The sequence below is a fragment of the Propithecus coquereli genome, unplaced genomic scaffold (genome assembly GCF_000956105.1).
Source record: "Propithecus coquereli isolate 6110/MARCELLA unplaced genomic scaffold, Pcoq_1.0 Scaffold440, whole genome shotgun sequence".
NCBI classification, from domain to species: Eukaryota; Metazoa; Chordata; class Mammalia; order Primates; family Indriidae; genus Propithecus; species Propithecus coquereli.
The window spans coordinates 1,035,270-1,054,717 of NW_012150175.1; the positions used below are offsets into that span (position 1 = coordinate 1,035,270).

The 19,448-nt window shown below is 34.4% G+C and overlaps 1 protein-coding gene across 3 annotated transcripts in view; it reads right to left on the reverse strand.

Annotated features, from left to right (window-relative positions):
- Positions 1 to 2,937: 2,937 nt before the first annotated feature.
- The window catches only part of LCOR (ligand dependent nuclear receptor corepressor), a 103,126-nt gene continuing 86,615 nt past the window's right edge, over positions 2,938 to 19,448 (reverse strand). Inside the window, exons 5-9 of one of the 3 annotated variants that reach the window (XM_012654525.1) lie at positions 17,906 to 18,038; positions 12,648 to 12,935; positions 9,765 to 9,858; positions 6,050 to 6,931; positions 2,946 to 3,444 (exon numbers count right to left, since the gene is read on the reverse strand). In XM_012654525.1, the coding sequence (XP_012509979.1) occupies positions 3,438 to 3,444; positions 6,050 to 6,931; positions 9,765 to 9,858; positions 12,648 to 12,885 (1,221 nt within the window). In that variant the 5' untranslated portion in view covers positions 12,886 to 12,935; positions 17,906 to 18,038 and the 3' untranslated portion in view covers positions 2,946 to 3,437. Of the gene's footprint in view, positions 6,932 to 9,764; positions 9,859 to 12,647; positions 12,936 to 17,905; positions 18,039 to 19,448 lie in introns of all 3 variants that reach the window. The other 2 variants (XM_012654524.1, XM_012654523.1) reach the window with 2 other exon arrangements.

Here is a 19,448-nt window from a genome sequence, read left to right on the forward strand (position 1 = left end):
GGTATATCAAATAATAGAAGTTGTTTCACTCATTCTGAGGGGGTAAAAATATTCTAGATTGAAATTCTATTTGGCTATTGACTGTTAAAAATCCCTGCTCTACTGTGTCAGTGTCCTGTGTCCAACTACCCCCAGCCCCCCACCCCCAGTCCCCTTACACACTATCCACTGAGAATCTAATCTCTAAAGAGATTATTTTAAAATTTATGTTTTCAGGACATACCTGAGAAAGGGTGCAATTATGCAGAACAAGGAACCCAAGACTGCACTAATACTGGTTACAGGTTCATAAATTCTTTCCCAAGACAAATCTAAAAAGTTTAAGAGGTATGGATCTTCAAATATGTCTTACTGCTTTAGATTTTTTTGGTATGTGTGTAGGGTTATTTCCAGTGTTGAAAAGATCATCTTAAACTTGTACAATGACAGTTCAAGATGGGGTAAAGAGTTCATTTCCACATTCAAACAATAAAGATTAAATATAGTATTTGCTACATCCAAAAATCTATGATTAACTAAAAGTGCTTGCTTTTCAGCTTTTATTGATACAGACAGCTCTAAATGAACTGGAAACCTTAAAATTACCCCCCAAATAGTTGCAGAATTAACACATATTTTACTGTTTGTTAACTCAACATTAATTAGCCTTGATTCTCATTTTCAAACAACCTAAAAGATTTTTCTATCAAATGAAGATGGCCCAACTTTACTACATTATCTTGTGACTCATTTTTAGTATTATAGGGCAGAATCTTTAGCCTCTTCTCAAAAATCTACATGCTTTCCCGTCCTACTCCACCCTGCCCCACCAAATCTCCTTCATAACACTTAGGACATACAGCTACAGTGTTATGCTACAGGTCTAATGTCTGTTTCTTTAAAGGGTGGCTGAAAGATTACTTGGGAATAAAAGAGGATATGCAAAGAATTTCCTCTATTTTCCCTTCAGTCACTGTGTTCACAAATCCTATTCAAGTCTCCAGGACAGAATTAATCCAAAATAAACTAAGAAGAAAGAGTCTGGAGGTCTGTATTCCTTGTACCACAATTATACTTTTTTTTTCCTTTTCAGTAGATTTTGAAAGCAATTAGCTTTTTAAAAATCCCTATATAGCGTAATAGTTTCCTAAATGAGCTGTTTTGCTAAAGCCATCAGGTTTAATAATACTGGCCTGACCATAGGATTAATGAAGACCTAATTCTAATAGAAAGGTAAATAAGGAAAATAATCTTTGATATCTTCATGAAGGTCAAAGTTTAACCCATAACTTTTAAAATCTCCTACAAAACATTCAGTGGAGCAATTTGGTCTATTGCCCTATTCTATCACCAGTGACAGCAACCTGAATATATAGAAAAGAGTAGTTCATACAAAAACAACCTCTGGCATTTAGGTAAACAAAGAAGAATTATAAAAGCAAAAAATACGTGGTTTCAAATGAAATCTAGAAGAAAATGACATTGATCTGTCACATGTGCTGTTAACTACTCAAAATATTTTCAGGTTTTAACATTGAGCTGACTCATTAATTTGTTTTATGACAATAAATGAATCCAAGCTTCACAATTATGGGTCAACGAGATGTAAGAGAATCACAAAGGCTTAGAACCAGGCCTGGCACTGTGTGCTTACGTGGGGTAGGGGGAGACCACACAGCAGCTCAAAGGTTGCTATGTACTGCCTAATGACAGAAGGTAGTTATGATACGGGCCTTAACAGGTAGTCATTTTTAGTCTAATTTAGAGTTCTCTCCAGAAAGTTGGGAACTAAACTTCTCATTGTGCCTTTTATCATTTTACTATCTGATTCCATATAGCTCGCATTATAGCTAAGGTAAAATGTTGGGGACAGAAATGCCAATTGGTTGAGGTAATGGTTTACATAAGATAACCAGAGTTCTAAAAGCACTTCAATATTGTAAAGTAAAAGTGTACCAAATAAAGCTAATACACACTTCACACTTGCTGAGCTTGCTCACCAGAACTGAACAGTAATTAACTTCACATGAGGACCCCTATTATCACACAAAGCCTTACTCATATTCATGATCTGCTGCAGCAAAGGTTTATCAAGCAACATCTAAACTTCAGAATAACAACAAACTTAATATTAAAAGTATTATACACAAATATAAATTATTTTTCCTGAAAGAGAGACCTTGTCCTTCATGGTATTTGGGAAACAGAAAAAAGTATATAGCTCATCACAAACATAATTCAGAGTCATTTGTAAGCCTACTGAGCAAAGTAATATAATACACTACATTATGGTCAAGGTTGATGACTATGCTGTCTCAGAAATGGGAAAGCTATAGAAAAAAATACCAACTAGATATTCTTCCACAGATTTATTTAGTGTTTTTGATTTTATAGTGCCATAGCTTATCTACTCTATATATCAATGTTTCTCTCTTCAAAAATGCAAAAATTTATTTTAAATACATTATCTCCTATCAATAGTTCAAATAATGTTATACAATTTGAGTAATGTCATCTTTTGCTTACTGGAAAATGTGAGGAAAAAAGGCTTTTGTGACAAAGACAGTCGTGAACTACACTTTCCCATACCATAAAAATGGTCAACTGTTGTTTGGGCCACACAAAACTCTGATTAGCAGAACTTAAGCATGCGAATAGACCAATCTCTATTACACATTTATGAAGACATCCCCAAACCAGAATATCTACACTGAAAGTGCCAATACCGAACAGTGGCAAATCAAGAGAGAAATCAAATATTAAGGAATCACTGCGGCACCAAGACTGACAGCCAGCCATGTGATGAGCCACCTCTGAGAAACACATGGTATAATGGAACTCTGAACACAAAATTTAACATTAAAAGTGCACCTGAATATTACAAACTAACTTTACAAAACCTACAATAAGGTAAAATATATATCTTTTGAAATATTCAGCAGCTTTTTGTTTTTTTTTTTAAGTTTTTTTTTTTTTTTGAGAGGCTCATGAAATTTAAAAGGGACCACTATCTAATTTCAACCATGCTTCACAAAACAATAATGGCTATTTTATATTGCAGTTACCAATGTAATGCAATTAGTGCTTTAAAATAATCTACACTCAAAAAAAAAAAAGAGAGAGAGAGAGAGACCTTTGGAGGAAATATGCTTATTCAAAAGCTTCTTGGAAAAGAAAATTTACCTGAATATCAAGTCATGACTGATCTCAAGTGTAATGTTTAAAAGCTTCACAGACATGAATATTACAATCTTCAGGTCTCAGGACTTTTAATCTGAGAAAGTTTAGAGTTTGGTTTGTTTTTAAAATTCACTTTCTAACCAAAACAAATAATAGAAGTACTCAAATTTTCACTATTTACAACTCTCAGCCTACAATCTGAAATGACACAATACAAGTTCTCTTATTTAAACTGCAGCATTAAAGGGTAGGCACACCATTCTTCTGCTGCTCGATTGTCATCCACTGAAACACACATAGAAAATATTTATGTTAGTAGAATGATCACTCCATGTACACTACAATGACAAAATTTACATAACTCAACTCATACATCACTTATATAGACTACCACATAGGATTAAACCTCTCTGAACAGTAAAACTCTACAAAAGTTGAACTTTTAGGGCCAGATTTTTAAATGGGCCTTTAAGCGATATCTTTCTGAGAGGAGATAAAAGCAAGCACAAATTAATTTCTCAAAGGACCTTTTTGCAGCAATCTTGGGCTACCGAATACCCCAACATTATGCAAAAAGGCACTGGAGCTGCAATTAATTGTGTGCTAACAAATCCTTGAGTGTGGAACAAAGGAGGTGTTCCTTCATAAGCTTAGGCCTTTGCTTTCAGCAAACTTTCTACAACTTCCTTCAACTGCAGATGAAAACCACACATTTCATAATGTATTTTTTATTGCAACTTCCAGCTAGCCGAGAAAATATCGCAGTCATACACTGCTACCAAACCCAAACTGCTTTTTATGTTGAGAAGACTAGAAAGCTAAGAGGAAACAGGCTCAGTCATCCACTGATTAAACTGCACAAAACCACCAAATCAAAAGAGGAACCCACCACACCCAGGCCATGTCAAGAATGAGCAGTTCACGTTTACTAACAGCAATGGTGTGCCTAACCTTTGAACACACAGGTTGCTGAGGGAAAACTATCCTTATCCTAATTTAATTAATTGCTCCAAAGTTTCCAGGCAAGAACTTATGCCTTGGGAATATCTGGACCTCCTTCTCTTCAAATTGTTAGTATCCATCTGAAATTATCAATGTCAATCTAACGAACACTCCAAGTTTGACTTTATTTTACATTAAAATTCCAATGATTTTTGTTTGTTTGTTTTTGGTTAAGCATTTAGAAGGCTGTGACCACCTTTCTCAGCAGATCAGTATGTAGGGTATATGTGGTGTGGATTTTGTTTTGCACAAATAGTAATTTTAATTTGGTCACAATGCAGAATTAAATTCCATGGGCTTTACTTATCTGTTATTTTTGCAAAAACTGTAGAAAATAAACTTTCCGAATTTAATAACTGCAATTTTAAAAGCCCATCTCAAAAAAAAGCTTAGATGTTCTTCAAGGAGTGCTTATACAAACATGATCCTGAATTGTGTGCTCAACAACCATGAACATCAGTTAATTATCAGAAAAAGAAGGGGATATTATATAGGATGCCAAAAAAAGGAAAAAAAAAACCAAATCAACAAAATTAAATAAACACTAAAAAAACCACCTTTCCCACCCTTGTACTAGTATTTGGATTAGTTTAAAAGAAAAAGAAATTCCCATGAGCTTGATTCCTGATTGAATTATTGTTAGAACTGATATTCCACCTAAATCATATCAGGTTACCCTGGTGTTGTGTTTTTTTTTCTCTCACCACATACATGGATCCTTTATTAACGTGGATATTGGGCAGACTACTGAGGCTGTAAAATCTAAGTATCATTTTCGCAATATCATAATTACTTATTACACATTTCTTTCCCTATTTCTCCCATCCCCAATAAACAGATCTCGAGTATCTTAAACTAGTTGCTGCAATGATACTAAGTCGTTAGCACACCATCAATTCTGTAAAAGGATTGAAGAATACAAAAAAATTGGTTTGCTAAAATGAAGCATCCTCCATTGTTTTATGTAATGTACCCTGACTGCTCCTGAGTAAGAAAGGAGCTCGTCCTCCTTGAGATAAGGCTATATCCTCACTTGTTGGTGAGACCAAATTGTACCCTTAGAAAATCTCAAATGAAATTACAGCAAAGGTAGTGTTTAAAGTAATTAACTGAAGCATTTCTGAAGGTAGTGCGTGCACATTTTCCACCTCCTTCCCCTCTGGGTGAGCACTGACTAGCTTGCTAATTTGTTAAGTAAATTTAAGAGTGAGAAGAAAATTATAAAATATAACTATAAATGACCCAAATAATTATCACTGAATAACCAAATATCTCAAATTCAAAGGTTCATTGTTGTTCTTAGTTTTTTCTTTAGTTTAATCCTTCAATTAGTTGAATTGTAGAAGAAAAATGAATAATTTTACAAGATGGCTTTTCAATTTGCAATGATAAAGCTCCCAGTATGACAGACGTGGTTTCTAAAAGGGGGCTTTTTTCCTCTTCTTTTTTTAAAAGTAAAAAGAAATATAACTTAAGAAAAAACAGAAGGAAAGAAAAGCATGCAGGCTCTACAGGCAAGGAGTCCACTTCCATGTATCTGTTCTCTGTGAGGTAACTCAATTCTCTTTTGTAGAGAAACATGCAAAAGGCCAAACAATATTCCGAGCCATACTGCACATGAAAAATTTAAAATATGCAACATTCAGAATGCACCTTTCACCTCTGTACACACAAGTCAATGCAAAATCTGCAAAGAAACAAGTGTCGCAGTAAATGAAGTTAGGTGCAAGCAATGACAGCTGAACAATGATGCAGTAGTGCTCACCCAGTTTGTACAGTAATTGGCACTCTACAGTATTCCTACTCGTTTTTTGATTCATTTGCACTTTGTGCTGCCTCTCCCTGGGGATCTAATTCAATCTTTACAGAAACATCTGGCCCCTCCGACCTCATTAATTTCATCTTTTTCTTTGGAGGGTTTTTCAAAGTGCCCAGCCTCTCCTTTACTTTGTACTCCAGTGTACTGTGGGGAATCCCATAAATACTCTGAGCTTTGGAAACACTCATTTTTCCACTCATAACCACTGAGATTGCTTCCTCCAGTATCTCACTGTTGTACTGTCTGTAACGCCCTCTTTTCTTTCGAGGCTGCTTGGAGCCAGGGTCTCCTTCTTGATCCGATGTGGGATATGGCTGTCCAGAGGTAGACTGCTCAGCATCTGAGCCCCAAGAATCGGGTCCAGCATCTAACATGCTTTTTCTATTTTGTTTTGGAAGAATAGCCCTTAATTTTTTACTAAGCGCGCTCTCCGTTTGTGAACCCATTACCAAAGAGCTATAGCTGTATTGATCACCAGTGCGAGACTCCCAAGAAAGATCCATTCCTCTAACTTGTGGTATCTTTAAATCTACAGGAGATGAATGGCTCACATCCTTTTTTCCATCTTGTTTTGCTTGAAGTGCCATTTTTGGAAAGGCAGAATTTTCTGCAAGAAAAGGAAGGTCACTGATGTTGCTGAGTGCACCATTTCCCCTGAACTTCATACGGCTGAGGTTGAACTCGTAATGTGGTTTTGCCCAAGAGGCTTCCCTGGATAATATTAAATGTTGTCCATGATTCTGTAATCCAGATGGCCCAAGGCTGGCAGCTGTAGACAATTGGTTTCTGCTCAGTAGTTCTTCACTAATCTGCAAGGATCGAGCCAGTGGAACTTTGAGTGATGTGGAGTGTCCAAAACCTTCCCTGGTTCCATCCTGTAAGCTTCTTGGAGGTACCCCATCACCACTCCGAAGTCCGTCTGGGCGGTACTGGCTGGGTCTCCCAGGTCGCCTAATTGGATGGAAGGAAACTGATGTGAGCAGGACTTGCACAGGTAGGGAGGGATGGGTGAGGGGACCACTCCTTTATTAGAAGGCCTTGCTTGGGTAACATCACTTTGTGTTATTTATTTATTTTTCTCTAAAATTAAAAAAAAATGGTCTCAGCAGTTAGTTTTAAAACTTGTTCACAAAAAAAGAAAAAGTAAAAAGAAAAAAAAAATCAGGAGCTTTTTGGGCAAAGAAAAATTAAACCTGTCAGCTGGTCTCTGGTTGGGTTCACAAATTTTCGGAGAAAAAGTTTCGCGCAACTGTCTGAAAATAGCATCTTAATTATTAATTACAAAGTAATCATCAGTCTCCATAGATCTACACAGAATTGTGTTGCCAATGTGACGTTACCACTAAACAAGTACAGTAATAAAAGAGTAAGCCAAATTATTTATTTTAATGCAATGTATTCAACATTCATGACAACTAGCTATAAAACTGGAACCACTGACACGGGTAGAACCCACAGATAATCGCTCATTTATCCCACAAACAAGTTGATGTTCATCATAAAAAATCAATTCCAAATAACACTTCTTATTTTGCTTAGAAAAAAAAAAAATATTTATATATATAGCTACCAGGCCCAAGGGAGGAAAAAAAAACCAAAATAAAAGACCCCTTGCATTATAACTTACCATACTTTTTCACTTTAAAACACTATTAGTTGCAGATACATGAGTATCATGATTCTCCATTTGAAATAATCCAGGCTTAAAAGAAAATTACCCTTTATTTTCTCTAAAACTTTGTTCCTTAAGTTCTACTGAAAATAATTATTGCCAGAGATACGTAAACAATTTTGTAGCAGTTTTCTTTGTTTAAAAAAACTTCTTTTAAAATATTCTTTTGAAATACCAAATATCTATTTTAAAATTTCAAGTGGATAGCTTTAAAATAATGTTTAAAAAGTCAACTACTTATACAAAGTTAATTCATAAGGTTTCGATTTTCACAATGAAGATTATCAATATTAAGACTGACAACTGGCAAAGCATGCCTAAGATACGTTAACTAGGCACAAAAGTGGAGCTTGGCAGAAATAATGATAAATCAGCTATGTTCTCTAAAACTCTACAGGGAATGCTGTCATCAGTATAACAACACAATAAGGATAACACTGAATATTCAACTAAAAGATGGGCAGTACTTTGGGTGCATTTGTCTTCCATAAAACAAAACCAACTAGAAAACACTTTCCATTCAGAGAGAAACACAGAAACTTCAGCCATATATAATACATGGACCTGCAGTCAAGCTAAGGGCAAATCTTAAGCAAAGGGTTTATTTATGCAAACTACATGTGGGCTTTTCCAACATGTGTCCTTAATTACACAACTATAAATGGAACCCAATGATTTGGGACCATGGTGACTTTTATCTAGTATAAATCATAATGAAAAGAAAGGATTAAAAATTAGTAAGCAAGGCAAAATGGATTAAATTAATAGTCATTTTTAGGCTGAATAAAGAAGAGGAGAAAAAGGAAAATGGTGGAGTTTTAGTGGGGGCATTTTAGAAGTCAGTAAAGGAATCCTTCAATTTGAAGGTAATTAAGAGTTAAGTTGGAAATGGTTAGTCCACTGAGCATTCACTTGTTCCTTTAATATACATCTAAATAACTTCCCCACATTGATAATCTAAAAGTTAAATAAAACTAAATATTTACACTTACAAGTTATTTTTCATATCTAGATAAATTTGATTTTTGGTCACAACACAGTTTTATGGAAATGCCTTTTGCATGTGGTATCTAAATATCTTCTTTAATACCTGACTTTCCTAAATGGTTACTAAACACACAGGGAGCATTAGATAATTCTTACACTATAAAATTAAGTAGTCAGAGAATTCATTTTAATATCAAAGCTGAGCATGTAAAAATGTCTTGGCAGCATAAGATGGTTATCTATCAACATCTACAACCAGTCTATTAAAATACAAAAAATACATACAATTATGCTTTCTGAACTGCCACACAGAGTTAAAGTTGCAGTTCAAATCAACCGCCAAAAACCAAAACCAAAACCAAAACCAAACCAAAACAAACAAAAATGAACACAAATACTCACAAGCCCCACTAGAGATACCAAGTTAAATACTGGACCCTAATTTCCATTCAGCAACTTCACACATAATACTGCCTTTACACCTAAACTTCAGAATTATTTAGCTTGGGTTTCACTCTCCAAAACAAACAACAACAAAAAGTCCAAAGAAATATTCTTGCCATATTCATGACTATTTACTATTTGTCCTAAACAAAGAAAATTAATCTATACTAGCCAATTCTACATTGCACAGGTTATACTTTTACTTGATTGATGGACTAAAAGTCATCTTACAAAAGGCCCACCTATACGACTATTAGTCTGAAGGGTTAATTTTAATATTTATTTATTTGTTTATTAATTAGACAGGGTCTCATTCTGTTCCTCAGGCTGGAGTGCAGTGGCCCAATCATAGTTCACTGTAATTTTGCACTCCTGGCCTCAAGCCATCCTCTTGCTCAGCTTCCCAAGTAGCTGGGACTACAGGTGCGTGCCACCACCCCTGACTAATTTTTTAAATATGTTGTAGAGATTTTAATATTTTAAATATTTTATAGGCTGGTCTCAAACTCCTGGCCTTACGCGATCTTCCCACCTTGGCTTCCCAAAGCACTGGGATTACTGGCATAGGCCACCGTGCCCAGCCTGAAGGGTTAATTTTTAAAATGTACAAGGGAGATTGGCATCAACCTTTGATGAATTAGCTATATAAAATGGTGGAAGGCTACAAATATTTTTCCTTACCCGTTCCCTTGAGTACTGGAGCAGCCTGGAGAATGGCTCACGGAAGTGCCGCCAGCACATGGACTTTTCTTAGTGGACAGATCAAGTACACCGTCTGCAGAAACACAAAGAAACACCTGAGGATATTAAAAAGTAGGAGCAAATGAACCGACTAGACTCAATGAAAAAGCAGTAGGCTCAATCAACTGACCAGATATGCCAGTCATATATTTGAGTTATGAAATCAATTCAATAATAGAATCAGGATATTTTTCCTCCTGAAGCAACAAAAATTTAACAAAGCATGTTATATCTAGTTATCTCCAAGGGCTAAATATTTTATTAAAGGGGCAAAAGGTAAAACATACTACAGAAGATATTAAAATACAGGGGGATATTAGAAATAGCAGCTTACATAGCATGAGGTCCTACACTAGAATTCTTAAGATTTCATTTTCTAAATTTACCTGATCAAAGCATATGAGTTTTTAATGTCCCACACAGCATACAAACTATAAAACCAAATTCCTTAAGAGTAAAATCTACCTGAAACTCCAAAAGTACATAAAAGTTGGATACAAAAAATTTTAAGACAGACAAAAATTATTTTAACATATAAGTTTATATGGCTAAATTACATGTATACACTAAACAAGATAGTGTGTAAGATGAGTCAGTTGTTAATGGTTTATAATTTAGGTGTGTCCTAATTATTTTTTGGACATATCTGCAAAAAAATTATATATTTGGATTCCATCTTTTGAAAAAATCTGCAGAGATTCAAAATTCATTTGCTGAAATTTATAAAGGCAAGGTGTTTTCAGTTAATAAGGTATTAAAAATTGGGGGACAAAGTTTGAGGAAAGAAGGATGAAACAGTCTTGATACCAATGAGAGCCTAGAAATATAACCATTTTTTATTGAAGCTAGACCAAATCACAAATTCGTGTTATGGATACATAAAATTAGAAGACTTTTCCCTCAAAGACATTTTTCCCTTTATAGACATATCTAGAAAAAACATCTCATAGTCTGGACAACTTTTAAAGCTGCCACTCAACTTTTAAAGCTACCAAAATTAACAGAGCAAGATAATACTCATAGCCTCCAATTTTCAGTTGGCCAGCAGAAAGGTCTTGCTGTCTGGTTACCACAGGATAAAACCTACCATGTCTGAGGACATTCTAACACTCCCTATTTCAAGCTGTTAGAAATAAATATGCAACTGAATTTATACATAAAAAGCCCACTCTCATAAACAGTTTTGTCCTTTAATCACTAATAGTTCTAAAAATATAATTGTAATCTTACAGAACCAAGTATCCTGTGAAATATCTAACCCAATTAGATATCTATCTAACAGGCAAATGTATTGCTTAAAATATTTCCAACCAAAGACAGTATTGTTTAAAAACTTCTAAACTAAATAGGCAAAACATTTTAAGTCTACCACTAAAAATATCGTGACTGTAGTTGAAAACACCAAGATTCATTAAGGAAATATAATTTAAAAATTTCTGCTTTATTTGAAGTTTATACACTATAATACTATCATGTAGTTCAAATTTCTCTTGGTAAGAGCATGCTGTCATCACAACATCTCTCTTAAGTATACACTAGCTATAACATTGTATGTTAACCCCCATAATTAATACTTTAAATACACTTCTATGCTGCCACTCTCCTAATATAAACCTGAAGCTTTTGATGCAATGTTCAGAGCAAAGAGATTTTTAGTAAAAACTACCAATTTATGGTAAAGGAAATAATCAATAAAAAAGAAAAGATACAATTTTACAAGTAAGTTAAACAAAGATACATGATCAATGTGAGCACAGGATAACTAGAAGGTATCTTATCAGGAAAGATCTCAGAACTTAGATATTCTGTTTGCTGTTCACCACACAGAAATAGGAAATAAGCAAAGGAAAACTAGTCTAAACAAAGTCCTTTCAAGAAAGTTCTTTTAAGAATTAAATTTATTTTCTTCCCAAAATAAACAGGTATTTCTCACCAATAAATCCATGTATCTCATAACCTTTCTGTGTTCTCTTATGAGATTTCCACAACAATAAAATCTCATTAGTAAAGACATCACCAATTTACAATTTGCAGTGGTTCAAACAATGGCTGAGTTGAAATGCTCACTTCAGTCTTTGTGAAATTAAAGGTAAATGAGATCACAAAGCAACAGGAATATTTAATTTATTGAAAAGAATAAACTTTTCAGAGATGCAAGAAACACTCGCTAAACAAAACTGATGGATAACCTCTTAATCTCTTCACTTAATTAGGGTCCTCATCAACAAATTCCCTTTTGGAAATACTTTAAGGTTAGTTCATAATACAGTGGATGTGTTTATGTATTTATAAAACACTGAATACACTTAACAACCTAAACTGTGTTCTACTGTTTTCTCTATTTCTAACCCCAGTTTTTTTTTAAATTGTAAATAATATATATTTTTTCTTATGATCTAATTTACAGAGTATGTAACTTATACCTTACAAATAAAGGCATACTTCTCAGATGCTAATCCTAGAACATTAATGGATAAGGGGAAAAACTTACTTTTTCATAGGAGTTAAAAGAAAAAAAAAGATATGACAATGTTTTGCAAAGTGTAAAATGCTTATATAAATATCGAGCAACTTAAAGATCAGTGACAACTGTAATCACCTGACTTTCCTGGGTAGTACATCAATCATGACTATAAACTGACGATGGATAGGCTGTAACAACGTCATTTATAGTTCACCATTACGGCATAGTCAGAAATAACTTAAGAATCACATTAGTTTTTATTCTATTATTGTTGCTGGTGCTCTACTTGCCAATACTTTTTTTCTCTCCAAGTTTAAGTATTCTGATTGGACAGAGGAGACCTTGACATCAAACCATACCTTGTTCGCTAGGTTCTGACTGAGACTTTCTGACAGTAAGGTCCAGAGGTGAGTCTTGGTCAGCCATGAGAAGTTTGCTGAGCACAGGGTTCTGAGTAGTTGCAGCCGTGGGAGAGGTGGTGACTGGAGATGCTTTCGGCAGGCTTTGGTTCTTTGTGCTATTGGGCTGGCTGGGGTCCTGAGTAGAGCTATTTTTTGAGGTATATTCAGCAGCAAATTGTTGGATCATTCGCTGCATGATCTCACGGGCCACTAGGGGAATATTGGGGTCGGAGACCCAGGGACTGTCTGTAAATAAAGATTTATTTAAAGTGGGATAATGTACTAAAAGAAGACAGCTTTCAAGTAAACATAAAATTTCACTTTCTTTTCCTTAAAATGCAATATCTTAAAAATAGTATTCTCCTTTTGACTTATATTTTTAATCTCTAACTTACAGATTTTTAAAAAAGAAAATTTTCATAAAAATATGTCTAAACATTTCCCCCCCAGGATTATGAAATTAAATAAAGGGATAACAAATAGTATATCTTATGGGCATGAATCACTTACCTGATACAGAAATCCCAAAATCTTTCTCTTACGAAAATAATTACTCCCCTGTTACATCTATAGATCACATCAGGTTTCCCTAGATTTTTCCTCAGCCAACTCATCCTCAATTTTTGAAGAATGGGTTACAGTGAGTTCATGAGTGCTTAATTTACTTCCTATTTAAGATTGAAAGCATACCAAGATTATAAAAGGAGATACTTATTTTAAGATCCTATGATAGGTTAGGGCAGTAGTTTTTACACTTTAATGTTCATCAGAACCACTCTGCTGGCTTGTAAAAACAGATTGCTTGGATCCTATCCCCAGAATTTCTGATTGAGTGGTTCTAGGGTGGGCTCAAGAACTGGCATTTCTAACAGGTTCCTAGATGCTGCTGGTCTGGGGACCACAATTTTAGAGTCCCTGGCTAGGAGTTTAAATGCCAAATCTCAAAAGCCTAAGACCACATATTCTCCATGAGTTCTTTAAATACACCCTGTCAACTATTAACACAATGGCTAGGGATATAATGAAATAAACATCTAAGTTATCAATTATTAGTCAATGTTAAGTTTAGACAACACAAACTCATTAACTCCTAGAACTTCTAGCACTGGAAGGGACCCTGAAGGTCACATAAGGTTAAGATGAAAGGAAAATAATTTGCATAAATATATTATCAGGTCTCTATAATTACCACACTATAATAGTCAATCAGGAAGACTAAATTTCTCAAGAGCAGAGATTGTGTTTATTTACCTTTGCATACCTAATCTTGCCTGGTGAAAAATGTGCATTCAATTTATTTGAGTAATAAATGGGTCAATCAAATCAATCACCATAAAACATTCCTTTTTGTAAAAACAAAAACAAATGAGGGAAATATGATCTAAAGAGTAAGTGGCCTATACAAATCTATAAAGATGGTTAGTGACAGAGCCTTGATTAAAACTTTTCCCCTGATCTTACTGTTCTACTTGTGACCTTTAACTCCCCACCACACTTCTGAGGCTTTAGAAGATGGTTCTTAGAAAACCTCGGTTTCCTTGGTCTTTTAAAGATTAGCTATAGAAGGCAAATAACTTTACCCACAGTATTTTGGATGTGTAAGAAACTTAAGAGGTTGATTTATAAGTTAAAGAAAAACTGACTCTTATGACTAACTAAAATCTAAAATCTCCACAACAAACAAAAAACAAGTAACAAACACATCATTAAAACTTCACAGGACTCCTAAACACATAACATTTTTTTTCCTGAGGGACAATATTCAGTATCAGAAGACGCTCATAGTCAGAATATTTATTTAATTCTCTGAAGTTTAATGAGGCTTGCTCTACCAATAATAATAGTTCTTACTAAGAAGTATTTATAACCCTAAGTTTTCTCTCCATAGAGACTATGAATATTCTAGAGACTTAAGAATAAAGGTATTCAATTAGGTAAGGTTCAGAAGCCGCTACAATCACTGATAATGGTTCCTCAAATATTTTAATGAACACTTTCCCATACATTGCTTTTTAAATAACTTTATCCACTGGATTTACTCATTTAACTTTCCAGTTAAGATCCATTTTTTCCTCTACATGGCATACAATCTCCACATGAATGATTGTATAAAATTACAAGTTTATATTTATTTATTTATTTTTTGGAGACAGATTCTCGCTCCGTTGCCCCAGGAAAAATTCAGTGGCGTCACTGCAGCTCACTGCAACCTCAAACTCTTAGGTTCAAGCAACCCTCCTGCCTCAGCCTCCCCAGTAGTAGCTGGGAGTACAGGCGCACATCACCACGCCTGGCTAATTTTCTATTTTTAGTAGAGATGGGGTCTTGCTCTTGTTCAAGCTGGTCTCGAACTCCTGAGCTCAAGCAATCCTCCTGCCTTGGCCTCCCAGAGTGCTCGGATTACAGGCATGAGCCCCTGTGCCTGGCCCCCAAGTGTTAATATATTAGTGTATCCTTTTCCTACTGAAAAGTTGGGGAATATATAGTACAAAAAGAGGAATATTTTCAAATAGGAAGCAACATGAAATAATTTATGAAATGTCTGTGTTTAACTAGTATTAATAAATTAATATGACAAAAGAGCTCTGTAAAGAGTCAAAGATTTTAGGAGAAAGACCATAAACCTCTATCTTTGAGCTTTAAATGCCTGCAGGATATCTCGTCTCTTTCCTGAATGAGTAACACAATCATGAGACAAAACATATTCAGTGTTTTCACATGAATGACATCTCTGCCATTTAAATATCTGTATCTTTTGAATGTTTTTAAAACAGATTTCATTCTTTGACTTACTTAAAACACATATCTATAAACATACCCTGCCCAAGGGAACACAATTGAATCAAATAAAAGCAAAAAATCAGATCAACAAAAAACTACAGAAAAACGTGTTACATCATAGCCACCTGTATATTTTAAAATGCGAATCTAACTTTTAGAAAAAGTGTCAAATTTTCTAATACAAGTCACAAAGCAAGCTGAAAAAAAAATGTGATTATGACAGCTGTAGAAGGTATACTGTTCTTAAATTAAAATTTATTACAGTACACATCCCAAAAGCCGACTTTTATTGCAAATGTTTCTACTTAAACACATACAACTTATGCACGCTCAATTACTTAAAATACACAATTTGCAATACTTGGAAACAGAGGACCAAATCCAAACATCTGAATTATTTATAAAAACAAAATATTCTCTTCAGACTAAAGTGCCCATCACATCCCTAGATACTGAACACTTCTGGTATTAATCTGAAAAGTACTAATGCCCATCTTTGAGAGATTTTCAAGAGATTTAATAAGACATCTAAAAATAACAATAGTCATACATAAAGCAAAGGGAAGGGAACTTTCAATTCCAAAGCAATAGTTCTTTTTCCTAGCTTCACATGCCAGTATATAAACAAATAAACAAACATAACTTAAAATTTCAGAGGCTTCCCATCTCTTGAAATCTATCAAGACTGATTACAAGATAAGAATTCCCCTCCCCTAAAGGTTATGCCCAAAAATTTAATTTCTAAATAAAAAAGCTTATAAAAACTTTAATGTTAAAGTTATTATCTATGCCAAAGGGATGGGACTAGTAGAGAAGCAGGACAGAATTTCTGTGTAGCAATCCTCTTATGATTGACCTCATTAATGCCCCCTAAATAAAGAGTGGATGAAAGCAGTTCCTCCAGGTAAACCAGGGAGAGGAGTTCCTCTTTTTAAATAATGAAGCTTGCTGCAACAACACATAAGACCAATGACCCTGTATACATCCTAAAGGACAGGAGCAGAAAAGATATTTTATTTGGTTAATAAACTGATAAATCAGTCACTTATACTATAAATGTAAACTATTTTAATAAAACAAATGTTCATAAAACTAAAAAAATGACTATTCTGAACATAATTTTAGAATTCAAGGTACTTTATGAGGATAAGGTGAGCATGGGCAACTTGGCTGGGAGATTTAGGTCAGAGGGTGCTACTGGGTATTAAAAAAGAAGTAAGGATGTACTAAAAGATTTAATTTTGCCTAGGGATCTAACAGAAGACACTGGAAAAAAAAGTGCCACAGAAAAACAATAATCTGTGCATTTCTTAATTTTATGTGACATTTCACCTCATACCACCTTTTGAAAACACTGGTCACATTAAGTAGAAGCCCAGCTGGTATCCAACTGTAACAAACCCATTAGAACCAGCATATATCAGACTTTTAACCAGTGTACAATCAAAATAAACCCTTCAAACTTCAGAGGGAAGAAGAGAATTTTCAGAGGAATGAGAGTTGTAAACTAGAACATATGAAGAAATATTAAAGAAAACAGAATCACGGAGTCTGCTGAAGGTTAAATAAGGATATTCAAAATTATCAGGAGTTTATAGGAAACTTTTTTAGAACCTATCATGGAAATCTCCCTCTTGGACCTAGAGGAGAAGTGTAACTAAGAAATACAGATCCTTTTAGGAAGAATTTATTGAAAGTAAAGACTCTTCACTAGAATGGATCAGAAAAGAAAGTTTTCTTAAGGTCTTGGTTGATGGCAATTATGCTTTGTGGATAGCAAAAAGAAGTAAATGTCTCTATGAAGAATTCTAAACCTCAAGACTCTATGACTGGAGAACTTTTCTTACTGCAAAAGAAATGTAAAATAAACTTATAAAAGTTCAAGGAGAAAGATAAATTGAAAAAAATGCCAGAGGTGAAGCTATTAATGCCACCTCAAATGTAGGGGGAAAGTTTATTATATAATAATGAGTTTCTCTAATTTTAACAATACAAAAAATTTCAGTGACAGTGTGGAGGAAAAAAATGCTTATAAGTCTAATTTTAAGACATAACTATATTTCTGCTCTAATTAAATCTCAGGTTAGGATTACCAAAAATTTACAGTTTATTTATAGTTATCAGTGATTAAAATGTAACTTGTCTCGGTAAGAAAATCTGTCTAGCAAATACAGAAGTACTGAGATATTATAATTTTCAGAGTTTCATAGTACTTCTCTCAACTATTTAACTAAAACCATCACTTCAGAGCCTAAAGGGGGGACAGGGGTTGCCTTAACCCTGTTCCAAATTTAATTTGACCAAAGGAATATAGAGAAATATAAAGTGTATCAACAAGGAAAAATATTTTTAAGAGTAACTTTTAAAATGACATTGAAATTAAGCAGATTAAAACAAGACAAGCAGATGCTAAGTCATTCTTCACTGAAACCAACCTTTTCTATAAAAGACTGCATTGAGGAATTCTTCTGCTTGTCTCTCGAATCGAATGATTTTTGCTTGCTCTTGTTTAAGCAGAGCTTCTTGCCCAGCTCCCGAAGCTGGTTCATCCAGACCGACTAAGTGTCCCTGTAAAAATATTTGGTGAAACAGTTGTACAAAAATCTTTTCTCATTCAATATCAAAAGCACAGATGCATAATCAAAGACAAATGTTAACAGCAAATAAGACAAATTAGTTTAATACAATTAAAATATTTTAAAACTTCAAATCAGGGTAAAATGTATCTCCACAAAGATGTTAATATAAAAGTTAAATGAGTATAAACATACACTTTGGGTGGATTTTATCCATGTTCTTTGATTATGAATTTTGTTCAAAATTTACAATAAACTCTAATTAAACTATATCATTACCAAAGGGAAAATTTCCTTGGGCAACCAAATATATTGGTTCTATTATACTATACAACAGTAGTTCACAGGCAACTCAATGTAGACATATGCCCTTTTTTTTTTTGAGATATAGTCTTACTCTGTTACCAAGGCTAGAGTGCATCATCATAGCTCACTGCAACCTCAAACTCCTGGGCTCAAGCAGTCCTCCTGCCTCAGCCTGTGGAGTAGCTGGGACTACAGGAGCGAGCCACCATGCCCAGCTAATTTTTCTATTTTTTGTAGAGACAGGGTTTCATTATGTTACTCAGGCTGGTCGTGAATTTCTGGCCTCAAGCAATCCTCTTGCCTTGGTCTCCCTACATGCTAGGACTATAGGCATAAGGCACTGTGCTCAGCCCATAATGATTCTTTAAATAAAAAAAAGAAACTGTTTTTAAATCCCAAATCTCATTTGAGGATCAGGTTTGCCTTCTTAGTATGAGACTTGTTTTCACCAGACACAAAACACAAACATTTTGAAAGGGCCCTTAGGGAAAAAAACTCAAAAAATTTATTTGGATTCATAATTCTGTCCCTAGATTACTGCTTTTACAAACTGTGGTTCTCAAACCTTTAGTGGGTTGTAAAATTGATTAATATGCAGCACTAGAAAAAAGAACTGAAAAACAGAATGAATGTTCTAAGTGTAAGCACTTTAGTTCTTTTGTTTATGTTTATATATAAACAAAAGAAATATACACACACACACACACACTTGAACATCTTTGCAATATAAAATGTCGATCGAAAATTTCTCTGACCAAGAAGTTCCAATATGCTGCACTAAACTCATCCCAGAAACTCCCAGCATCTGCTTCCAGACTGCAGGAGTACTAAATTGATAATGATTTGAACTTCTTCCACTCTTGTATCTTACAATAACAGAAAATAAGGACATAAAGAATAGCAGAGTGCATCTTTTAAGTGTTCTTTAAATTCTAGTCCCTATAATTTACTTCAAATCACTGCGGTATATGAATTCATGCATTTACTTTCATCATGGAAAACTTAAAATTGCACTATGAAAATGGGACACGTCTCAGCACAATGCAAAGAAATTAAACACACTGAATGCATGTTATAACGCACAAATCATTTCCTC